The sequence below is a fragment of the Protomyctophum bolini genome (genome assembly GCF_963924005.1).
Source record: "Protomyctophum bolini genome assembly, chromosome: 14".
NCBI lineage: Eukaryota > Metazoa > Chordata > Actinopteri > Myctophiformes > Myctophidae > Protomyctophum > Protomyctophum bolini.
Genome location: NC_137875.1, coordinates 26,348,010 through 26,373,684, shown reverse-complemented (window position 1 = coordinate 26,373,684; position 25,675 = coordinate 26,348,010). Strand labels below are relative to the sequence as shown.

Genomic DNA, 25,675 nt, shown 5'->3' with positions numbered 1-25,675 from the left:
AATATATATTTGTTTGGTTTTCACACAAAGACCATGAAATTAAATTTGGGTATTGATTAACGTTTTCTGTGTCTGGACAATTATTGTTCACATGCGACTACACTACACTATATCAGAAGGTGTTTGGTGTTGTGTGTTGGCAAACTGAAACTTTGGCATGGTATCTCCTGATTCATCTGCCATGATGAGATACTTGACTCTCAACTAGAACAGAGGGCTAGCTATTGTGCTTGCATCTATCCTGAGACTGTATACTATATATAGTTTATACTACACTGCAAAATCAATGTCGATTAACTACACTCAATTGACACTCAGGATCTTGTAGTGTACGCATTAAAGAAGTCCCTTTACCCTTAATACATTAATAGTCATGCAAGCTGTTCCCTTGGCCTGCAGCTATTCTGCATTAGAACCAATAGATTGAGCAAACAGTTCCTCTTCTGGGTGAACTCAAAGTGCAGCAAACGTATAAAAAGTGGGACTTCTTCAATGGCAATTTCTTCCTACAACAAGTATAATTACATACCTTGTGTCCTTTTTTCTTTGTATGTGTGCGTGAAAATTCATATCTGTCCGTGTGCACTCTCTGTGTGTGTGTGTGTGTGTGTGTGTGTGTGTGTGTGTGTGTGTGTGTGTGTGTGTGTGTGTGTGTGTGTGTGTGTGTGTGTGTGTGTGTGCGTGCGTGTGATGTGTGTACATGTGCATTGGTTTGGTGCCCAGCAGTAGACGGGCATGGCCGGGAGAGGCACCGGGAGCCCGCCTCCACCCTGGAGGTCCCCGAGCAGCAGAGGACACCCAGCCACCACCTCCGCTCGCGATCGGTGTCCCCTCATCGAGAGGAGCAGGAACGTGCCCGCTCGCGACCCTCCAACGTCCCCGCACAGAGGTACAGTACTGTATGGAGAAATGCAATCGGATCGGATAGGATCTGATTCTCAAAGGAGACATATTAGGTGCCTATCCTATATTTGAGGATTACTTGTATATTACCTATATTATAGAGTGTGTGTTATTTCTTTCTGTCTCCAGAGACAGACAGTACTGCTGAAATGGCAGTGTGTGTTGGCTGCGTTTACTTGGCCTGCTGTGGTGCAGAACAGACAGTGCTCCCCGCATTGCTTTAGCCTGATTTTCACTTTTTGCGCACCAGTGTCGCACACCGAAAATAGCCAATGTACAAAGTGCGTCTATAACTCCAGCACACAGCCAACAGTCTGTCTAAGGTATAACTCCAGCACACAGCCAACAGTCTGTCTAAGCCTTTCATTAAACAATGTAGTCCAGAGTGTTCATTGAACTCTGAGGGTGTAAAAATGCATCTGGGAGGTTTTTTTTGTTTTTGTTTTCTATTTATTTGAAAAGCAGTTTGACGATTGCACAGGAAGGTCCTGGGACTTCTTTCTATTGAGGTCCTCTCACAGTTTTCAGATGAATACGTTAGAAATACATTACAATACAAAACACATGACGTAAATACACAGTACTGTACATATATAAAACCCATTTAGGCCTGACGAAGAAAAAAAAACGTTCGCTCTGAAAGAATATATATTAGATATAGATTTGTGCCGCATTTTTACGATTTTTCAAAAATAGCAGAGCTACAAGATTGTAGCGTGCCACTAAGTGGTCTATGAGCTTGTAGATCTATGAGCTTGTAGATCTGCTATTTTTCAATAGCTAAAGTATAACATAATGCTTAGTTAAAACACCAAAAGGGGTTCCTGCCCAGAAAGGGTTAACCTTCTTAGACTTCTATAAGGGAACCTTTTCTAATAGACATGCCTTTGTCTGCTGTATAAAATAACTCTGATTGGTTGTCAGTTTGACACTGGTTTCGAGGCCGTTCCATTTCACCACTGATTGTTTTTTTTAGTTTTTTATGGGTTCTTTTGCGGCTTTCGTCATTTTTATTTTATATTTTTTATAGAGGGACAGACAGTAGGCTGACAGGAAATGGGGGAGAGCGAGGGGGGAGTGACATGCAGTGAAGGCCATCGGGAGTCGAACCCGCGGCACACTGCCAGACTCGGGCTACCGGCCAAGGTGCCTGGACCGCTGAGCCACGGCCCAGGCCTCGCCACTGATTGTTTATCCGTCTGTTGATCCTCTCTCTCTCTCTCTCTCCTCTCTGGCTTACTTGCAGGAGTCTAGACGACGAGATTCCTCAAAGCCGTCGATCGCGCTCTCCTACCCGTTACCACCACGCCACCAGAGGTCCCCAGCAAGAGGAATACCTGGATGACAGGTGTGTGTGTGGGTGTGAATGTGTGTATGTGCGTGTGCACTGCTTATACTGTATCTAACTCTCATTCAGTCTGTCTCCAGGAGTTGTCTAAGCTGTCGTCAGTTTAAGTCAGAGTGTGTGCGTATGTGTGTGTGTGTGTGTGTGTGTACACGCGAGTCAGAGACCATGACAATGTGTTGAACAGCAGAAGGCTTGTAGGCAGAATGTGCCCATGTGGTTCTGTGAGAGTGACACATTTGTTCAATCAAGAATTGAATTATTCACTTTATCCATTACTTCCCCTTTGCTAGTCCCCCATTGCTATCCCTTAACTTTTGTGCGTGAGTGCGTGTGTGTGTGTGTGTGTGTGTGTGTGTGTGTGCACACGTGTGTGTGTGTGTGTGTGTGTGTGTGTGTGTGTGTGTGTGTGTGTGTGTGCGTGTGTGTACACAAGCTATTAGTACAGCAGTGGCTTCTCTCTCCTGTTCACCTTCTCTTCCTGTCCTCTGGTCCTCGCCTCCGTTGTTGATTTTCCTCATGTGTCACCCATCCCCATGGTAACCCACAGTGAGGTCATCATGATCCACCAATCAATGCGGGGCAAAAGTGCTGAGTGCCTACACACCAGGTAAACCAGCAAATCACCACATTGGTTACTGTACATTTGTTTTGTGTGTGTGTGTGTGTGTGGGGGGGGGGGGGTTGTTTTGACTCAACACAGCTTAATCCGGAACGTTAATTTAATAACTCGGAATTGAATGAACACTCCGGATTTTACTGTGCAGTTGTGTGTCATGCATGGCCAAGTTCCAACCAAATTAATTTCACTAACTAGACCCCTCCTTATTCTTTATGATTTCTCAATTGTTTGGTTGGACTGTGGATCTGCATACACTCTGCCTTCTGTGACACGTTATGATGACCGTAATATGATCACCATCTGATCATATGACTCTTTGATCAATCTCATCGTCATCAAAACATAGTAGATAGAAGCCTGGTTTAATATGTCAGCCTCCATTCAGATGTAGAGGTCTGTATGGAGGGACTCTTAGTCTTTGTGTGTGTGCGCGTGTGCGTGTGTTGCGTTCAAGTCAGACGTTTTATCCATCACACTCAATGGAATATAATGAGTTCAGTCACTGAGTCCTGCCACTCTTTCTAAAACCACTGGAGGGCACTACAGCACCATGCCTTTGTAAGGTCTGCATTTCCATCCCCCAAACTTTGTCAAACTGTGGCTTCCCATCTTCAAAGCCACTCCAAATGTCACAAAGATTCTGAATAGAAAATAAAACCCCCTCAAAGAAGTGTTTGTCCTGTCAAATCGAGTTAAATGGAGTCTCAAACTTGTGCAGTGTACCCTGCATTCCATTACTTTGACAGACAGGGGAGGTTAAAGCAAAAGGTTTCCTAAACACCTTTCTAATCATGTCTGCACCAGTGCCACATAGCCCTTTGATCTAACACTCCCTCAAACAGGTAAGTTAGTTACACTCTTAAATAAATGCCAATTTTTCATCCGCATTCCTGTGTCCAGTAAGGGACAGCTCAATGTTGGCCGCTGTGAACACGATGTTTTAAAGGCAGTAGGTTAATAGACTTGTACGTATAGTCCATGCTGTGTACCCTGGCTGACAGTGTCCTTGAGCAAGAAGCTGAATGAACACCGAGCCTGCTCTTTCATTGTAAACTGTGCTGGAAAAGCATGTCAGATAAATAGCCAAAAAAACAAAAACAAATCATGATTATCACATCTTCGTTACTGCACAGTCACATCTGTGCAGTAACTCTAAAATAACGATGTTCGCATTCTGGATTTGACTGTTATCTGCAGGGAGAGGACAGCATTTCCTATGCTATGGGTATGTTTTTAGGAACAAATCAAATAATAAGTAATGCTGTCCCTAACTAGACTGCTGATGTGTTGAAAAAGGTATTTGGTACTTTGGTATTTTTAAGAGTGTCAGTAGTGCTGAGAACCTCTCTGCTTCTACACTCACGCGCATGTGGACACTTGAGTTAATTTATCATTTGTGTTGTCAAGTGATTAAATGCTTCAATCGTGAATATATCACATTATTTTACATCGTTAATTAATCACGATTAATACAAAAAATATTTTCCTTATCTTTTCAAAATCTACCTTAAAATAATTGTTTAATTCTTTTAAGGTAGAAGGTAAGGTAAGGTAAGGTTTAATAATCCCATTGACGGCCCTAGTTATAATGTAAGAAAAACAAACGCATCACTCCTATCTCAAGACCTTTTTGTAAAGATTTGTTTTTAATGTAGACAGGATAGATGAGAAACCAAGATAGTGTGAATGTGATTAGGGGCTCTAATCTGTCATCTACAGCAGGGGTTCCAAAACGTTACCATGACAGGCACCCCAAATTACCATACTGTAGAGTGTCGATTCTGGCTGCCCCCACATGGCAAAATGGCAACAAAAAAAACAAAAAAAAATCAGCTGGCCCACAACGTGTCATGTATGTTCTGCTATTTTCAATAATGATCTTTTTTGTTTAGTTTTTCACAATAATGTAATGCCCAAAATGTGGACACCAGGTTGAAAGAGGTTAAACTGGCATTAATATGATTTTACTTTAAAATAGTACTTATTTCATGCTGTGACTGTCACTGTGGATAAACATGCCAGCTTAAGGCCAAATATGTGAATTTTATATATCCTGAAATGAGCCTGATAAGTCCAAATATACTTTCCCATTCAGGAATGTTACTCCAGTGATTACAACTCTTGCGTTTTTATTTCCCCCCCTCTCATCTCACCTTGCTTGCATTTTCCTACCTCTGTATTGTTCTATCATGTGGCATGTATGCAAAAACACACACTCATTGTCACACAACCCACGTGGATGTCAGGAGGTCTACTAGGCAGAGTGGCACACTGCCACCTAAGATGCCCCTCTTATTTAATGCCACCGGCAAGGTCACTTACAGGTAAGTCCAGTTCAGACAGTCATCAACAAAGTTCAATTTAAATTAACGCACTCTGTAAGTATTGCATTTGATACATAAAGAAATATGTGCAAATGGAGATGCACACAGTTGCACACACATAGCCTCCATGCATCCATGCACAGTGAATTACTTTACACATACAATATGTTTGTACTGGGCTCACCCTGAGAAAGATACTTACTTAAAGGGATATTTCACTTTCAAAAAAACATTTTGATCTACCGGTACTCAGGCTCATGTGAACACCCCAGTCAGTTTTTTTGTTGCTCGATTCAGTATTTAGATATTTGATATTCATTTTAGCTACTCCGCCCCCTTCCTTTTAACCACCATAAAAAAAATATATATATATGTAGGTCTATATTTATATTAAAAATAATAATATCAAAATAAATTTATTTAAAACATGGGCACCTCACGTATTAGGACAATATCAGTCACCTAAACCATGGACAGGTGTTTTTGATGAATCTTACGGGGGGGCTACACTGGGGATGGAGCGGAACCGTACCGTTGGTGGAGCGGAACGGAAGCAGCTACGTAGGTGTCACCATTGACAATTTGTCCGCCCCACGGGGAGTTTGATATTTACTGTTTTTTCCCCTCTGAAGGCGAGGCGAAGGGCTACGTAACCCCGCGTACACACGGAAAAATAGATCACTTGCGTAGGAAAAAAAAAAAAGATTCACGTGGGGAGCTTACGCACAACCTGCGCACCGCACCCGCGCTCAGTGTAGCCAGGTTCCACTGATTTATATTGGCAGCGTACCATTGCAGGCTCCCGTGGACTCCGCAGCCAACCCAGTGTAGCCCGGTCGTAACATGGTTAAAATGGAGTTTGACGTTACTATATGTTTGTGTAGGAAGGGGGCAGCTAAAATGATGCCAAATATCTAGTAAATACTGAATCGAGCAACTTAAAAACTGTCTGGGGTGTTGACATAAGCCAGTAGATGATAAAATGAACAAAAGTGAAATATCCCTTTTAATAGCTGATAAGTCAGGCTTCAGGCGACCCGCATCTCATTGATGCACGCATGCACACACCTGCGTGCACTTTTATTATTTGACCCCCAAGTCCTATGGACCAGTCTCTATGTGAGTACCACAGCAACAAATAGCTTGAAACCCTTTCCCGTTTCAGTTTCTTTCTTTTCCGGTTGCATGCTGTTTGTTTTTGTTTTTGTTGTTGTCGTGGCATAGCTCCGCCCTGCCTGTACGTCGAAAGACGAGTGTTGCTGTGGGGTCAAGCGTTGTCACGGCAACTCGTCGCTCCATCACACACCACCGCATTCCCAGATTCACAGACGATATTACGGTTAGGTAAGACACACACACACACACACACACAGCTACAGCCCACTTTTCAAAAGTTCGATGTCTGGTTGCAGGACATCACGTCTTCAGACAGAAACGTTCCCTAGAACATGCCATGACAACGACAAGGTCTCCATAACAAAGCCATCTCCATGACAACAAACCAACCACGGTTCTGTTGTCGAACTAACTTTTTTTTTTGTCCATTGTTTTCTCTTTGTGTTTGGTTCTGTCCTTTCCTCCTGTCCCCTCTCCTCTTCCTCTCTCCTCCTCTTCTCTCTTCCTGCATTGGATGGCATGTTGTGCTCTGGTGGTGACTAGTGATCCGCAGCCTTCTCTGGACAGGGTTAGGAGCGCTAGCATCAACTGTCTGACTCCAGACAATCATGCCCCCTCACCACGGTCGGAAAGGTACCAGCCCTGTGCCCTCTGTACCAACCATGACCCCACCCTCGTTATTTTTCCCTTTGCTCCTTCAGCTTCCCTGTCATCCTTTAGTTCCCAGCCCTCTTTTCTTCTCTGCTATCTTATTCCTCATTGTCAGTTTGTCATTCTCACCTTGTAGTCTCTTATCTTTCCTTCCTTTCTGGTCTTTCACTGTTCCTATAGATAACTGTTCTCTCTAGTCTTGTAAGCTACAGCATAGTGCCTTCCTTAGCCCCGCAGCCTCACCGAAACCTTAGCCAAGCTGTGCCCAACACTCCTTGCCCTATCTGTTGTTTTCAGCCTTGTTCATGGTTATTTTACGCAGCCATGCTCGAGCTCCCAAATGGCCATGCCCCGCGCCCTGCTTGACATCTGCACATGTAAAAGCTATTCCAGCTCAGGTGAAGTTTTTCGGCAGTGTGGTGTTAAAAGTGATGCTGCAGAGAAATCTGATGATGAATAATCTTGCTTTACCCTATACTAGGCTTAGGTGGTATGCATTTTTTTCATACCTTACTTGCACTCATTACACAGGGGCATATGGTATCTTACTATTGTATTTATTGCAGCATTTGCAAGTCACGGAATCATTGTAGAATACTCAGAAAAAGAGAATGCTCAGTGTGTACTGTAAACTGTATACAAACGGGGACAGGAGGGGATAGCATCAGCCAGGACGATTGTATGCTTGTTAATTGATCACAGATGCTGTCATTTTCTCTGCATGGAAAAACTTTGTCCAATCAAATACACCTGGGTCATTGATACTGTAAACTTGGCCGGCCCATGTGGGAATTCACTGAGGGAAACCACTCAAACAGCTGCTTATTTCACCAGTTTCATACCAAATTGAATTAACTTATCACTGATCACTTATCAGTGTGAAAAGGATTCTGCCAGGATTACAAAATACCGGGGTATCTACCATATTAATGAATTACCACCCAAGCCTACTTAATCCTTTATGTTGCATCCTTTATGCTTTCTCAAATCCTTTTCTTGTATATGTATAACATTTGTGAAAATATGTATTTTTTGTTGGCCAACATGTTTGTTCAACAAAATATACTGTAAGTGTAAACTAGGAAAAAGTGTCCCTCGGTCCACAGGTCTGTGGACCGTGGACATCTGTGATGGTGCTATAACAGGCCCTTGTGGAAAGTTTGGGGCAGAGGTTTGAGCTGACTTAGTCGTTCACCTAGTGTTCTTTTTACGGCGTGGTTCCTATAGGGGCCCGGCTGTCTAGCAGAGGGTCAGTGTGTTCATGTGACTGTCTGTGTGCCTCTCTGCGGCTATAGTCTCACAAACCACTGGACTGGTTTGCACCATATTTCTGCACGGTGCCAGTAGGCAGAAGAAGTCGATACCTGAATATTTTGTGCTTATTTATATTTCGTGAGTCATTCACTGTCCCCGCCGGGGCTGCCGCTCATCTATATTTGGGCAAGAATGACATCAACATCAACATGATGTCTGTCACGTCGTTGCTTTCATCATGTCTGTGGTTTCTGGGAGCTTTGCCCTCGTGAAGATCTATAGAGTGTGCGGTTGAGTCTGTAATCTATCTATAAGCTCACAACAACAATGGGCTTATAGATCTCCTATTTCCGCTATATAGCGCTATATAGCGGACATAGGAGGCCTCCTATGTCCAGCTTTAGGTGTGTAACCCAAATTTTGTCCTAACACAAACATTAAATCTCATTGACAATGAATGGACAATTTTGAGTGTTGCGGAACACAAACATTGAAGACGAAGGTGAATACGCAAATTCTGATTGGCCGGTGATGATGTACGATGATGGGACATGCAAGGTTTCAACCCGACAGCGACGGCATGTTATTTCCTACTGTAGGTCCAGCAGGTCTGTTGTTAAGGTGTAGGTGTTCACTTTTACTCTTTGGTAACAGGTGTGTTGTCAAGGGGAAGGAATAAAGGATACATCACACAATAAAATAAAGTATTACATAGGTTCTTTAGACTTCACTGATTTCACTCTAGGTTGTAAATTAGACAAAATTCCTTAAAAGTTTATACTTTGTTCAAAGCCCTCTTTGGATAAATAATTGTTGAGAAGAAGATCTGATCTTTGTGTTGAGGGGTCTTCGTCTGTGGTATAGGTTTTAGTTGTAGACCGTGTTGATGTGGCTACTTGGAGAAGAGCATAGTGTGTGCAAGAAGGCACCGTTCAGCTTCATTGAAATTGAGCCGTCATGTCTTCCCTGTACATAGAAAACCTTTGTACCATTCTCTGCCCTGGAGGCGTCCGGCGAGCCCCAGGATTCTAATCCAACACGCCTCTCCTGAAGATGACAGGTACTCCTACCTGGCCCGGTGACTGCGTCTACATAGAGCTTGACCCCCGCCCAACTCGAACCCCAAGTAATTTTGAATGAACCCGAAACCGAAACCATGCTCTAAAGGCTGATTTGTCACATTTTTCAACCTGAGCCCAAACCAATGGATTTAGTTAGACTGGACTTTAATTTCCTGGGTTTAGTCCAGGCCCATTGGGTTTTGGACTAATCTCTCAAGACAGATTTTCAATTTGTAATGAAAATCTGTCTGCAGGATTGCTGTTTAGCGTTCAGGCCCTTGAGCAGAAAGCAAGCAAATTACTAGCATATAGGGGAGCAGCCATGCCTGATTTGCTGTTATTCAGGCATTGGAACAAGCTTGCCTCCAGAGGTTAAATATAGTAGCAGGCTATTCAATTAAAGAAAATGTTTTCTTAAACTGAATGGGTTCCCAGATTGGGTTTGGGCAAATGTCAAGCTCTAACTACAGTATCGTCTGCAGCTATCCTTACTCCCATTACCTCTGTCTTCCTTCTGCTAGATTCTGGTGGAGTAGCTGGTAGCAAATGTACTAACCTCAAACCTAACCCTCTAACTACTTCTGCTATACCTCCTAACCACTGGCTCCTGTTACACTGCAGAGGATTACGAGCATAGGGATTGACTTATTTCACATTTTCATCAAATTTATGTCTTCATAATTATTATGTAGGCAAATCTTTTTGGCTAAGTAATATTTTTACTTTAATTACATTTCTTTACTTTTACGTAATGTTTTTCTTTTCTGAAATTTCTTGAAACCAAATACTTGACACTGGAATACATTTAATTAGCTAGTAAATGTTGAATTGAAAACAAAGAGAAAAAAAGATAAAGATAAAATAACAAATCACATGCTATGCTTGTATGCGGTGGTGTAGAACTCTGCAGCTCACCGTGAAGCCTGATTTGTAGTTAGTTGTGTGGCGGTGTTGGTTTCCAAAAATAGGCGATCTACAAGCTCACGGCAATCTGAGATGCGATGCGTTGTGAGCTTACAGATCGCCTGTCATCAGTGTGTGGCACCGGTGCGCAACTATTAGCAGTCGGCTGTGTGGCGAACTATCTGTGGACATGTGAGAGTGAATGTATTATGTAGTAGGACGCCCCGTCAAGAGCCACAATGTTGCTTAGCGCTGTTTCTTTAACACCTTCCTGTTTGTCCACTCTGATGCTGACGCTGTGCACAAGTTAACTCGAATGGCCGTTTTCATTTGTGGTGACGTGCTGCTGTTGCTCTGGTTTGTACTCGCTGCAGATTACATGTCCTGTAGCGTGGTGCCCTTTTGTTGCAGTCTACGTTTAGTTGTTGAACGTCGAGTTGTGATCATGCAGCTTGTGTTTCTTTGGCCCCCGCTATGGTGTTCTGTTTGTTTGTTGGTTATGGTGCTGTTCAGTTTGCTCTCTGCAAAGAGCTTTTCTTTCTTCTGGCCCTATATTCAAATGCAAGAGTGTTTATTTAACTCTGAGAGTAGTCTTAAGAGTTAAATTTACACTCGGGTTTCACTGTGTGCAGTCTGTGTGTGCTCGTCTTCTGTTCCCAGTGCCTGAAGAGGTGCTTTTGATCAAGGCTAAAAGTTCAGTGCAAATGACATGTAACTCATATTGTCCATTATTAGTGTGTGTGTGTGTGTGTGTGTGTGTGTGTGTGTGTGTGTGTGTGTGTGTGTGTGTGTGTGTGTGTGTACGCACAAAGAAGAGGTACACACACACACACAGAGTAGTTGAAGAATGAGCGAGTGAGTGTGACACCCCCCTCCTCCATCAATCACATCATACTCCTTATTTCCTTTTCATCCAGCTCATAAACTCATAGAATCAATGCCCAAAGAGAATCCAACTCGATCTGTACTTACTACTGACGTATCCCTCCATCATGCTGTCTTCCATCCTCCCCCATCCATCTTTGTTTTCTGTCGTTCTCCACTCGCTGTCTGCCACTCCAGGCAGCCTGGGATCCTGGAAGCCTCTGAATGTCAGCTCCCTGACAGTAGCAGGTAAGGCACTGCAGGCCACACCACGCCGAGTCGCAGTGCCATTCACCGCTAACCACTTAAACCACTGCTTCTCAACACTGGGTCCGGGGACCACCAGTGGTCCAAAAGGACGCTTAACTATAACTACGTTACCGTAGCACTTTCCCTAGCCGAGACGACCTTACAGGCGTTTGCAAAGAACTCAACTTATGCAACTTGGATGGCATTTTGTGAAGACGTAGCACTCTAGTATACGCATAGTTTCATTATATAGAGTAGATATTCCACTGTTAGGTTCTTGGTTTACATATGATTTATGATGACGTTTTTTTAAATGTATATGATGTTTTTGTTTTTGCTTACTATATATTGCTCTGGATTAAGAGTGTCTGCTAAATGCCTAAATTGTAACTCTAAGGTGTATATCTCTGGGACCCCAATCTACACTGTAAAATAATAATAATAATAATTTAAAAAAAAAGTGGAACCACGTGGACCCAGTCCCCGGGCCCACCGTTGAGAAAAAAAGATTTAAACACTAGTACCCTACATAAGTGACCGGGATCCCTCAGAGGTCTGTACATGGCCCCCTCCTTTTCCCCTCCCCTCAAGCTTGTAGATCTGGTATTTTCACCATTTATGCTGAATATTCATCTATTATTAAACATCTACAAGCTGCATGCACACTTGTAGATTTTAGCCAAAGATATTTATTGTAGAGGGGGGTAAAAGGAGTGAGCCGATGACGGAACCCTGGTTGGACTGGTGGTTTAAGTGGTTAATACATGATCATGTTTAGCAGTGTTGTCATAATTAGCATGTTAGTGTTAATATTAAGTTTAAAAATGTATATATTATTTATTCAGATTTTACATTTCTGAGGTTTACATTAACTATTCACAGTAGGAATTAGCCACCTGTCAAACAGTTGGAAATGTGTCTTTCTTTTGTTGGCTTTTTCTGCCTTTATTGATGGGATGAAAGTAGTCTGAAAGGAAATGGGGAGAGAGATGGGGAAGACACGCAGCAAAGGCCGTCGGGATCGGGAGTCGAACCTGCGGTGTACCATCAGGCTGGCGCTCGCTAGGTGCCCAGACGGTTGAGCTAACTGTCCAGGCCCAAATGTGTCTTTCTATTGATAGACAGTCTCAGTTCTTACACTCATCTTGTCTTAATTGAGTATTTAAGCCGTGACGTAAGCGCCCCCTCCATAGCTACTTCCAGGTCCTACTGTTTGTGTCGCTTTTGTGTCCCCATAGAGTTATACTGTGTATATATAGAGTTATACTGCTTTCCTTGCAACAACAAAGCTACTGGTCTCCCAAATCTGGCTGTGACAGGCCGGGTACCCCACATTGAATACTTTTGCCATTTCATTGTGTCAACTAAATCCTCCATTAGAGATCGTATTAATGCAAACTAGATTTAATGTACTCAACCCTGCACACATTCTAAATATGCCCCCGAAATATTGTACTGAGCAAATGGACTGTTGCCACCTTCAATAATAATGATTAGTCTTTATTGTCTCCACATCATATATTTTCTTTGTCATGGACACTTCTACAGAACATTAATAATTCTACTCGAGTTGGAAGCATTAAGACCCATTTTAACCCTCAATGGCTTCTTTTCTGAAAAATAACGTAATTGTAAAAAGATTCACACGTTTTAATATTGCTATTTACAATGAGAAGCGGACGGGAGCTGGTGCCACTTGGACCTGGACATAACGTAGGACTACAAAATGACGTCGACTTAAATACTGAATTACGTTTTATGGAACACAAAAATATATAAATATAGCCTGGCATGGCCAGACTAATATCACTGCGTAGATATTAGTCTGGAATCTCTGTGTGGAACTTGCCTTTCCAAGGGGTGCATAAAAAAGGCCTGTGGTGACAAACCTGCCCCATTTTTTGCATACTTGTTCCCGATTGGTCCCTTACTACTTCGGAGGGAGTGAAATCCAATTAGCCCTTCACTAAATCCCACCCCAAAAAGAGATTGTCCGATGCCAATCCAAATAGTTTAGCAACGGTTGCTATGCAGGTCAAGCTTTCTTCGCTGCTAACGTGCCTATTGGACAAGCTAATTATAACTGAGCGGTGCTTTGTTTTTGCAATCAGAGATTTGTCTGATTTCTAGGCTAAAATAAATGAGCTTCATTTCCCAGACTACCAACATTACAAAGGACAAAATATCATTTTAACTATTCTCTATGGTGGATTTTACACTAGATATTGTCAGGTAGGAAATTGCTGGTTTTAATACATGATAATTCAGTTGGTAATACAAGATGACCCTAATTGATAATGAACCTCAGACCACGCATAATTCCAACATTTTCAAGCAGACTTTTCAAGCAGACTAAGGGGGAGACGTGGCTCAAGGTTGATTATTAATTAGGGTCATATGAAGGTAGATGACCTTTGATGTGCCACATTTAATGCTTGTATCACCAACTGAACTATCATGTCATTTCCCGCCTGATTAATACACTTTACTGTAGTTTTGACATCACCTTTCTCTGCCAGGAGAGGGAGACAATGTACACATAACTACTGCAGCTTGAACATGAAAAGGATGAGGCTGCACAGCTCTTAGCCATGATGCAAAAGTGTATTAAAAGGAAACCAAATGTAGGAGAAAAAGGATTTTGTGAATTTGCCAAATGTAATTCACCAACTTGTGCAGTGCTTTTCAAGATCAGAGTACATTTTTCGATTTAGGCAACTTGCAATGCCACCTACTGTATCTTAGACCTATCCTAAGATAAGTCTAAGATATATAAACCTATCTTAGGCCTCTTCATAGGCATATGTGGCTTGTCAGCTTTTCTGATGTCATATTTATCAGGCTTTGTCTTTGCTTGATCATTTGTTTAAATGTTTTTTTATTTCTTCACCCATGTCCCCACTTTTATTATCCCTTCCCTTATTTTTGTGTTTATTTTCTGCATGCTGCTTGGCACTGCGTCGCTGGGCTCTATGGGATTTGTGGTGTGTGTGTGTGTGTGTGCGCGTGTGTGTGTGCGTGTGTGTGCGTGCGTGCGCATATGCGCCAGAGACAGAGTCCAAATTAAGCCCACCTCCATCCTGAGGGGCTCCAGAGGAAAGAAGGCCCCTCTGCGGCCACTTGGTAAGGGGACCCTCCCCTCCCCCCTGCTTCCCCACTCAGACACTTACTGTACATTGAGTCCGACCCACAGAAACAAATCCGACAACAGACTGACCACTCCATCCCCTCCATTGGAGAGGAACTGACTCTCCTTCATATTGTGTGTGTGTGTGTGTGTGTGTGTGTGTGTGTGTGTGTGTGTGTGTGTGTGTGTGTGTGTGTGTGTGTGTGTATTTGTTGTGTTAATTGTTGATGATGATAATGGTTTCTACATGTAATATGGTCTGTGGCCATGACTGTGGCCGGATGTTCTGTAAACTTTGGAGGCAATTCAGAATACTGCCCACTAGTAAAGAAACTGAGCTAATGCACCATTAGCCCTAATATATATACAGTATCTAGACTAGGGATGGCATTGAAACTCTATCCTGTTGATAGCCCTTTAAAATCCAGCAGCAATGGCTTTTTTTCTACCTTTATTGTGAAATTGCTTGGGGAAAACAAAGTTGTGTCTCAGCCAATCAAGGCAGGAATTATGGGATCCTGCCTTGTGTCCGCACTCACACCGCGAGGCAGAGAGAGAGAGAGGCAGAGTTTGTTGCTTGCTTACTTTGCCGATTTCTCACCTGAATTTTTCAGATACATATTTTAGTATTCTGTTTAATGTTAAAACGGGAAAGTTCATAATGCACTGTCTGGCCAGAGCAGAGTAGCAGCAGCCCAACAGTGTGTCCAAAATGAGAATAGGCTGCGTGTAGAGGGACGTTGAGCCGTGGGAATCACACAGGTGAATGAAATCAGGATTCATGGGACTTGCTGATGTAATCACATTTTTGTTTGACAGGAAGTAATTACGATTCATTTCAGCTGGTCTGATTTAATTTAAATTGCTACATGAAATATTCCACACATTATTATTATTTTGACTGTTCAATCCGTTGAGGTCCACAGTCAACGCTGGTGGGATTTCTTAACTATTTATTTTGTCTTCACGTGAATACATGGTATGGGTTTGGTATGGCCCTGGGTATGGTATGTTATGAATGGGTGTGAATAAATAGACATGTGCAGGTACATTATGTGGCGTTTCTGCTTAAAGCTTCCTATGACGGCTTTGTTTTCACTGTCTGAATATTAATTTGCTGCTTTTTTTCCCCACAACAGGATCCCACACTGTCGAACCTTTTTTAGACGTCATGTTGTGGTTGTGTTGTCCTCACATGCCTTGAATGTGCTTATTATAGTGTACTGTAACACCTGGACACTTGTGTGCGTTTGCTGCCAAAGTTATATATAAATATTAATAAAACAAAATATACAGTAGAATTTTGTTGACTATACAGTCAATGCTTTCACATTGGGACACCTTCAATCCACCACACCAATTATTATTGTTTTATTTCCTGGAGCTGTGTTACTGATGTCAGTGTCCCAAGACAAGTATTTTGTCTTTAGATGGCAGCAGACTGACAAAGGTGTAGTAGGGTTTACTGTAGTTCCCTTCTTTCGCTAAACATGCATTCGGACAAACTGCTGCAACAGGCGACGCTCCCTCTGCCCCGTTTCGCCTTTCAGCCGAGGCCCAGCTTGCAAAAAAGTGTGTTCCTGGGATATGTTGATGTTTCCAAACAACATTTTGTTTCATTTTCTCTGCATAATAAGGCAAGCGGGGACAACTGAAAGAATGTTCCTATAATGAAAGTGGGAATAAGTGAGTTCTTCCAACCTCCAGAGTAATAATCGCAATCACTTGATGTCAATGAATGTTCTGTATTGTGTGCAGTCAAATCGTAGTTTTATCAGAGGGGTTTTTGCTGAAATGTGTGGCTCAAACATTGTGTTTGGTCCGAGCCCTTGAAACAAGTATAGGACTGGTGCTGTGGTGTACATACTGGGCTTCTGTTGACTGACCGTCTCATTCAATTCTCTATTCTTTTCCCCCTCTTCGTCCTCTTTCTATCTCTTCCCATCCATCTCCCTCACTTTATTTTCATCCATCTATGTGCCTTCTTGCTGTCCTCCTTTCTCTCTCTCTTCCATCCCTTCCCCTCTCTCTTCAACTCCACCTCTGTATTTCTCTCTTTCTGTCTCCTACCTCTCCTCCTCCACTCGGACTTTGCTCCTTTCCCATATCTCCCCATTTCCTTCTCTTCCTCTTCCTCCTCCCTCCGTCCCCCAGGTCTCAAGGTGGTTCGTCTCTGTCCTCCGCCCGCAGAGTGAGACAGCTTCCACAGGTCCCCGCCAAGAGCAGCACTGTAGAACAAGGTCTGTATGTGTGTGTGTGTGTGTGTATGTGTGAGACGCCTATACGATGTGCTAATTTAAACTATGCAATTTTATGAAGCAATTCTGCATGCTAACTCTACATTGCATTGTTTTCTTTGTGTTTTTGACATGTGCATTGTCTTTGTATAATGTGTGTGTGTGTGTGTGTGTGTGTGTGTGTGTGTGTGTAGCCCTGGCATCAGAAGACTGTGTGCGGCAGCTGAACGTGAGGGTTCAGTCCAACCGGGCCTCTCCGGCCACGACCTCCAGTCAGCAGGATCTGCATAAAGCCCTCAAAAACAAACGGGAGGTCAGACGATCCCTCCCTCTTTTCCCCCCATTTAACAGTGAAGCTTGCCTGTGTGTTCTATACTCCTCGTGTAATGTCTGTCGGGTATTTGGAATGTCGGCTGAACATGAACCATTTTCTGAGCAGCTCTACAAGGACCAGCGGAGAAGCTGCGAGAACGTCTCCCACAAGTCCTCGGACAGCGATGTCAGCGACGTGTCAGCCATCTCTCGTACCAGCAGTGCCTCTCGCATCAGCAGCACCAGCTACATGTCCATACAGTCAGAAAGACCCCGTGGAAGGTTCAGGTACAAATGGACCCGTGAGCGTCCATCTTACAGACCTGTAAGAGTCAGAACTGCCGATCAGACTGATAAGTTGATATACTGATGACATCAGGCTGATCTCCATATAATGGCATTAGAGGGACACAGACAGATATTGTATGTATGTCGTGCCTGTTAGTTATATAACCAATATTTTTAAAAGGCGCCCCTCACTTCACACAATTGTGATTTATTTTAATTTTATATAATTGATTCAATCGACTAATTTTTGTTAATCTTTGTGTGTGTGTGTGTGTGTGTGTGTGTGTGTGTTCCATCCCTCCCAGCCGTGCCATGCGTGCCGCAGGTCGTCACATGTTGAAGAGCACCAGCGTCAGCGGTGAGATCTACGGCATCGACCACGCTGACGGCAGCCAATCAGACACGGCGCTCAGCCTGGACGGGGTGAAGAAGCGTCGCAACAGCCTCAGCCAACGGGTGGTGGCGGTCCTTCCCTCCAGACGGAGCCGCAGCACCTCCCAACTCAGCCAGACAGGTCAGGACAGACAGACAGTCAGGACAGACAGACAGACGGTCAGGACAGACAGACAGACAGACAGACAGACATTATTGATGCGCGGGTCAGGTTTTGTTCAGCCTGTGACCATCCGACTGGGTGTATCACATTTCTCAAAACATAATTAAACAATTTCTTCTTCAGGATACACAGAAACAGCAAAGGGCTGCCGCCTATTTAGAACTACTTCAAGTCAAACATTTGCTGCACGCCAAAGCATTATAATTGATGTTTACCAACTCAAGGGCAGCATATTTATGTAGACCAAACCTCAAAAGCACAGGCAAAGGTCTTGCTACACATGTAGTTGAATGAAAATTAAAATGCTATTAATGTGGAATAGCTCTCGCTTCTTTCCTCTATTTCTGCCGGCTGAGAGACAAAAAAGCCCCAGCAAGCGCAAAAAGGGGCGAAAAGCGTGCAGACGTTTATTACGTCAATGTGACTGAAATTTACGCTGTGACAATGTTGTCTGCAGCCTATTTGACCTGCATCCCCCTGACCAAGTCTCTCTATGCTCTTCAACCTCTCTGATCCATGTCTGAGTCCTGTGGGTTTTGCTTTGATCTGCGCATCACTAGTGGCTTGACAGACAAAGATCAACGAGCTACAGTATAGTTACACATGTGGACGCACGCACGCACGCACACACACACACACACACACACACACACACACACACACACACACACACACACACCAGACTGACTGAGGGACGTAGTAAGAGCCACAGAGTGAGACAGTCTGTCAGACAAATATATACATACGGAAAATAAATGAACATAGTGATTGTGACACACACACACACACACACACACACAGTCACACAGCATTCCAGTTATGTGTTCAATCATTCCAGTGTTGTTTATCTGTGTTTGTTGTGTGTTATTTCAGAAGTGACGGGGGGTAAGGCGGCCAAAAGACAGAAAGGTAAAGCATACTTAGACAGACAGATGGATAGATTAACACAGGGCTTTACTTTGTTGAGTAGATAGATGGTTACTGGATAGACGTGGAATGTGTACAAGTGCTGGAATATGCTTTAATTCAATGCCGCTGCTGTTGAAAAGATGAAAAAAGCATATAATAACACGTCAATATATAAATATTAAATGTCAATTTGTGTCCGGGTAGCTCAGTCGGTAGAGCTCTCGCCTTTGGGCCACAAGTTCATGGGTTCGATCCCGGGCACCGCCAACTCATCGTATGAGTAGCACATCTTGGGTGTGGCAAGTCGTGTGTGAAGTACTGGTACTTGGTAGCCTGGTAGGTGTGGTGCTCCACCTCAGCATCCATCTCCCAGGGGTCTAGTGCATTGTTACGGGGATAGACTCCATCTCCCAGGGGTCTAGTGCATTGTTACGGGGATAGACTCCATCTCCCAGGGGTCTAGTGCATTGTTACGGGGATAGACTCCATCTCCCAGGGGTCTAGTGCATTGTTACGGGGATAGACTCCATCTCCCAGGGGTCTAGTGCATTGTTACGGGGATAGACTCCATCTCCCAGGGGTCTAGTGCATTGTTACGGGGATAGACTCCATCTCCCAGGGGTCTAGCGCATTGTTACGGGGATAGACTCCATCTCCCAGGGGTCTAGCGCATTGTTACGGGGATAGACTCCATCTCCCAGGGGTCTAGCGCATTGTTATGGGGATGGACTCCATCTCCCAGGGGTCTAGCGCATTGTTACGGGGATAGACTCCAGCGTGTTCCGGCTGATACTGACAATAAGCCATGCCTGACCTACTTCAAATGTCAATAGCTTACTGCAAAATTGCAAATACTATTAATTATTGGTATCAAAATGTACGTATAAATTGTGAACTTTGCTGTGTTCTCTCAACACATTCCAACCACCATGACTGTAGCCTAAAGAAATGGTTCCTGTTTTTAAGAAGCTGTAATGATTCTTGTGAACCGATTGGTTTGACGAGGGTTTGGAAATATAGGTGTTTTTTGTCTGTGTTTTGCATTTGACAGAAGTGCAGGTAGTGAAAGCCAATAAGGGAAAAAGTAAGTTGAAATATAAGACTGTTTTATTAGGCATTGCTTGTGATGTTTTGTTCATAGAAATGAAGCATTGCGTTCGTTCATGCAGGACACGGGAGTCATACGCCCCAGCTGTAATAAGTCTGCTGATTGATTGAATAAGTGTTTTATAATCAGCCAACGCATTTCTATGCACCAATCACAGCCCATTGTCACAACAAGGCCATTTATATAATGGCTCCCTCGTACAACGTGATCACTGCTACCCCAATGCTGCTGTACACGCCTGCTGCTGGCAACGCTTTGCCACCACCATCCAAGCCTCCACCTTTCTAGTTAAGAGTATTTTGCATGGCTCAAAGTTAAGTCTTTCTTTGGGCCAGCTCTTTTGTACCCATTTTTATTGACTTCAATGGCACCCACTTAATCATAAACCACATAGGCTTCTTATAAAGCTGAACTATCCCTTTAAAGATGGCTGCATTCTGTAAGATTTCATTAACAAACATGCTAACCACCATAGTCACCATCCCAAGTCTGAGAAAGATCGTTTGTCATGGAATGTTTGGAGAGTTGATTTTTTTATCTTGCATTTACTTTTATTTTTTAAAACCTTTACCATGTTTGTGTATAAGGAAGTGAAGCTTAACCCATTGATACCTGGTGCAACCTATACGTTGTTTTACCTTTGAATCCGGATGCTACCTCTGTCTCATTAGTTATTGCTATACATGTAGCAACATCATAATTGTTCTTAAGTTTTAATACGAATTTGAACGTTATCAGAAAACTTAGGTTAGGTTTCATTTCGCGAGACATGGCAAAAGCATTTCGAGCCCCTGATCTATAAAATCACTTGTTTTAACTTGCTCTAGATGAGGCATCGGTTAAGTGTAAAATCCACAGTCACCATTTGAGTGGTAACGTCTTACCTTCCTGGATGAAATGGCCATTTTGTGAGCTTCTAGATGGAAGCATCCAGTGCTAAATACACTGCCTCTGGTGGTCATTTAGAAGCCATAAACTTGTAGGTACAACTTTAATTTTAGAGGATTCACATTAGCTTATAAAGAACATCATGGAGGGATTTACAATGTCGGAGTGTTTCCTTTTGACATCACACATCCAACATGGTGGCGTTTCCTCTGTATTCCACGATCATCACTCTCCAATCACTCTATTGCCATCCTTATCTTAAACCCCACCTCCTGTGACATCACCCCCCTGCTCAGATTGGTCTTATTCCCTTAATTGGTTCAGTTTCTTCAAAATACGTGATTATTCCAGGTCAATATGATGTGCGTATTTGATCTGGCAGTAATCATGTATATTTCCCATTTGACCTGTAATGCCAGTCAATCTGTTGTTAAGTTATATCAAAACCGTTTGGACTGGATATTGACAAATATTGTCCCATAGTTATCAGACTTTTACTAGAATTGTATGCGTTTGCTGTCGGGCAGAAACCTTGTGCCGGTATGTCCATATTAAAAAATATATGTTTGTAAATGAATCCCCTACTTAGTAGTTAAAATAGACGATCTACAAGCTCACAATGTGCCACGGTGCGTCTCATTGTGAGCTTATTATTTCAAGTATTAGCAAAAGCTTGTGACTAAATAATAACTGAACTGAATTAATTGGACCACACGTTATTTTTTTATTTCCTGAATAGTAACAATTTTGGTTTCCACCTGACGGCAACGATTATTGATAAGTCTTTCATTGTGTGACACGCCTGCAGGTCATTGTTAGCAGGCGTGCCGAGGTCAGAATGTAGTGACCTCTGACCTGTGTTCCCTTTGTGACCGCTGTACAGAGGCACCCGGGGGGAAGAAGGGTAAGGGAGCCTCCAGCATCCAGCGCAGCGTGGAGACGGGCATGGCGGTGGAGTTCCCGCGCGGAGGCACCGCCATGAACCGACAGGCCAGCAGAGACTCCACAGACGGCAGCATGAACAGCTACAGCTCTGAGGGAAAGTATGTACCTTTAACTCTGTGAGTGTAACACATGTAACCAAATGGACCCACAATGGTCCATGTGTGTGTACTCTTACAATTACAAAGGGATTCAATTGAGGTATTTTATATACTGTATATATTGGTCCTTATTTTGGTTCAGCAGCAGTCACATAACTTCTGAGACTGATCCGGTTCCCCTAATCAGAACAAAATGCTCTTCTGTATGACAACTTCAATAGATTTTTCCAATATTGAAACTGTCCAGTATTCAAAATGTACTTGAAAAATAGTGCATTGGCATCAAAATATACCTAAAGTACCAAAATAAATGTACTCCTTATGCAGAACGTCCCATTTCACACGTGTGTGTGTGTGTGTGTGTGTGTGTGTGTGTGTGTGTGTGTGTGTGTGTGTGTGTGTGTTATTCAGTCTAATCTTCTCAGGGATGCAAAGTCAGTTCAGTGACTTCCTGGATGGCTTAGGCCCCGCCCAGTTGGTGGGTCGACAAACACTGGCCACGCCTGCCATGGGTGAGTGACAGCTCAACACTGCTATTCAGAATGTTCTGTGAATTATATTTGAGATGCGTGGATAATTTCCATACAATTCCCATTTTGTGCACATGCGTGCTTGTGTGTTTGTTTTATATAGGAGATGTTCAGATCGGTATGATGGACAAGAAAGGTCAGCTGGAGGTCGAGGTGATCAGGGCACGAGGCCTTACTTCCAAACCTGGCTCTAAATCCCTTCCAGGTACGAGTATGTCTGTGCATGCACACACATTAACATCTTTATTTGCGTTCACATTCCACAACTAAATCTTGAACACAAACAATAGTGGATGCAAATTAGAGATCAGCGGATGAGCTTTTTTGTCACCCGAATCTGAGTGTGCATATTTATAATCGGCCGTTATCCGACCACATTCTACCCCACCACTGACAGGTAGTTACCCCCCCCCCCAGAGAGGACGTATAGGGCCTTAGTCCTACTCCTCCTCCCAGCCAACACTCTCCACTGACAGGTAGTTACCCCCCCTTTTGATTGACATCAAAAGGGCATGTGAGCTCAAACGCACAATTCAACATTTTGGTTTTAAGATGTTGATATTAATTTTGTATTCATTCTTAGGACCCCAAATAACCTTAGAAAGCACGAGTGTCTATTTCAAACAAAGTGTTTTTTGACTGGGGGGTCATATTTTGACAGCAGGAATTGCCTAATAGTATTAGGATGTTGATATTCATTCATCAGCCATTTTTAGGCCAAGGAGTGTTTTTCCTGCAAAAACAAATGCTTGGAATAGATTCAGAATCATGAAAACCCCATAGTTTGACATGTCACAATTGTCACACATTGTCATCACAGGTTAATCCTTAACCGTTGTGGCCTGTGGCTCCCCAGCTATTAACATTGCAATTTCTTGAGGAGTGAAGTAACTCTCACTCACTTGAGATTGGTTGCAGCCCCAGGCTGTGGAGGTGTTGATGATGTTGGATAATGAAGCACTGAGGAGGGGATGGGTGACAGGTGGTGTTCTGGTCAAGCTTGGATGGGGGAAGCTTCAAGAACAAGAATGTCACCGCCTGCGGTGTTGCTACCTTCTGTACATGAGCTTCATTCATACTTTTCCTCAAGGATACAGGGCGTTTCTTTTTTTATTAGGTTTACGTATAAGATCATTATTATTACTTTCTTTCTGATCATTTTGACACTCCGTTTAAAAATGTTGCTGTGTTTCTGCGGTGGACTGGGAACACAGCCTGTCTTCTGTAACTGCACCCACACCCCACCCCCTCTCTCTCTTCCTTTGTCCATCCAGCTCCCTATGTGAAAGTGTACCTGTTGGATAATGGAGCTTGTAAAGCCAAAAAGAAAACCAAGATTGCACGGAAGACATTGGAGCCTCTCTACCAGCAACACCTGCTGTTCGAAGAGAGTCCCCAGGGCAAAGTGTTACAGGTAAACACACAATGTGTGTGTGAGTCTGTGCACAGGCCACGTGCATGTCTGTGTATCTGCATGCATGCATTTGTGGATGCATGTGTGTTATGTCTATAAATGTAGTCCTCTTTTTTAAGTCATACTGTGAAGGATTTGTTAGTTTGGTGACACCATGTGGTGATTGTTGGTATATTTTTTTAAATATAGTTACATTCCATTTAGCAAACGGCTAAATTTGCTTAACTGCGGGAATGTACAGAACAGATTGTTTATAATAAAGGAAAGCAAGACATGGCATAATGCTCTTCTTCCTGTCTGGGTTGAGTTGGCTCATCTTATCTACAGTATCTTTACACAGTCAAATCATCTTTGTACATTTTTAGTGTGTGCCAATTGTACAACGATTGTAACTCTGAGAATGTACAAAGATTTGTACTCTCAGAGTTAAATGATCATGGTGTAACTTAATTTTTTTAAACAGTCTATATATTGTACAATATTGTACCTCATTGACCTCATCTTGTCCTGCAGGTCATTGTGTGGGGCGATTATGGACGCTTGGACCACAAATGCTTCATGGGCGTGGCACAGATCCGATTGGAGGAGCTGGACCTCTCCAGCACAGTGATTGGCTGGTACAAACTGTTTCCCCCGTCCTCATTGGTGGACCCCACGTTAGCCCCGCTCACATCACGGCTGACTTCCCAGACGTCATTGGACAGCTCAGGACCGCCTCCAGGCGTTCGATCCTAGTGACCGGAAAGGCGACCGCAGCGTAACCCTTCCCAATACCCCATCTCCCCTCTCTGCCTCCTTCCTAAAGATATATCTTTATAAAAATGGACCACAGCCGTTGGACCTGAACCCAAGCAGAGTGCATGAACACACGCCCAGGGAAGACGAGATGCCCCGTCAACCAATGAAAAGCCAGACGGAGATGCAGAGAGAGGTAGAGACAGAGAGAACTAGCCAATCAGAGCTTAGCTGGAGTCTGACAATCACTTTTCATCCTTTCTTCCTCCTCTTCCTCCCTCCTACTCTTGTTTTCAAAATGTTCCTTTCATTAATTTCCTTCTCCCTTTGGGCTGCTGAGCCCTGCAATATTCACTCCTTCTTCCTCTCCTTCTGTCTCTCATCCTTTCTTTTCATTCTTGTGCAGCCCACCCGAACGAGTGACAAAAAGGGGGAGTCCTCGAAGCAAGATGTCCCCCAGCCAATCAGAGTAGAGCTTACCGTTAGGCCATAGCGATGTGTGTGTTAATGATGCTGGAGGTCGACTGCGAACAGCGATAGGCAACGCAGCATTTTGACAGCTGCTGATGTCACATCCTGTTTTTTATTTGTATTTCTTTTTTCGGCACTGGTGCTTTTATCACTGTTACCGCGGTAACTGCATCACAGCGGACACGCAGGAGGGGAACAGTCGGCATGGTTTCACCACCTGCCAAAGGAAGGGAGCCCAGCACATGCACATGCACGTGCACATTCTTAGCCTTGTCAAGAGATGAAAGCAAGCACAAGGATTAGCTTGACTCCTTTATTTGGACGGAGAACCAAAGAAAAAAGAGATCTGGTGGTCTTCGTCTTCTTAAAATAATGTAAGCGGATTCAAAAATAGAGGCCAAATTAACGAATTAGATATTTTTTAATTGTTATTTTACATGCTGGATCATTTTTTTATGTATTATTTCTCCTCTCTTTATTACTAGAGTTCAGGATGGTACCATAAGGTGCAGACTCCCTACTTGTGTGTATGTATGGGTCTTCGAGCGATGGTGCTCCTGAAAACGATCGACAACCCCACAAAGCGGCCTGATCATTTCCGCCCGAATTACCTTTGACCCCAACCCATCCCCATCTCCCTCAACCTTTGACGTTTAAACCCCCCCACGCACACCCCACACACCCACAGCTGGAGGGAGCAGCATGACTCGGGGACATCCCCCGGCCCCAAGCTGCATGCACGATTATTTCTTTCTTTATTTTTTA

General features: G+C 43.4%; 1 protein-coding gene across 1 annotated transcript in view; it reads left to right on the top strand.

Moving 5' to 3' along the window:
• The window catches only part of rims1a (regulating synaptic membrane exocytosis 1a), a gene marked incomplete at both ends in the record, with an annotated part of 95,911 nt that extends 71,472 nt beyond the window's left edge, over window positions 1-24,439 (top strand). The window contains 15 exons of the mRNA XM_080782934.1: window positions 724-889; window positions 2,150-2,251; window positions 2,799-2,858; window positions 5,117-5,194; window positions 6,854-6,943; window positions 9,192-9,293; window positions 16,541-16,659; window positions 16,851-16,969; window positions 17,096-17,256; window positions 17,562-17,770; window positions 21,601-21,760; window positions 22,172-22,272; window positions 22,394-22,495; window positions 23,565-23,704; window positions 24,218-24,439. Coding sequence (XP_080639060.1) covers window positions 724-889; window positions 2,150-2,251; window positions 2,799-2,858; window positions 5,117-5,194; window positions 6,854-6,943; window positions 9,192-9,293; window positions 16,541-16,659; window positions 16,851-16,969; window positions 17,096-17,256; window positions 17,562-17,770; window positions 21,601-21,760; window positions 22,172-22,272; window positions 22,394-22,495; window positions 23,565-23,704; window positions 24,218-24,439 — 1,931 coding nt within the window. The remainder of the gene's footprint in view (window positions 1-723; window positions 890-2,149; window positions 2,252-2,798; window positions 2,859-5,116; window positions 5,195-6,853; window positions 6,944-9,191; window positions 9,294-16,540; window positions 16,660-16,850; window positions 16,970-17,095; window positions 17,257-17,561; window positions 17,771-21,600; window positions 21,761-22,171; window positions 22,273-22,393; window positions 22,496-23,564; window positions 23,705-24,217) is intronic.
• Window positions 24,440-25,675: the final 1,236 nt, after the last annotated feature.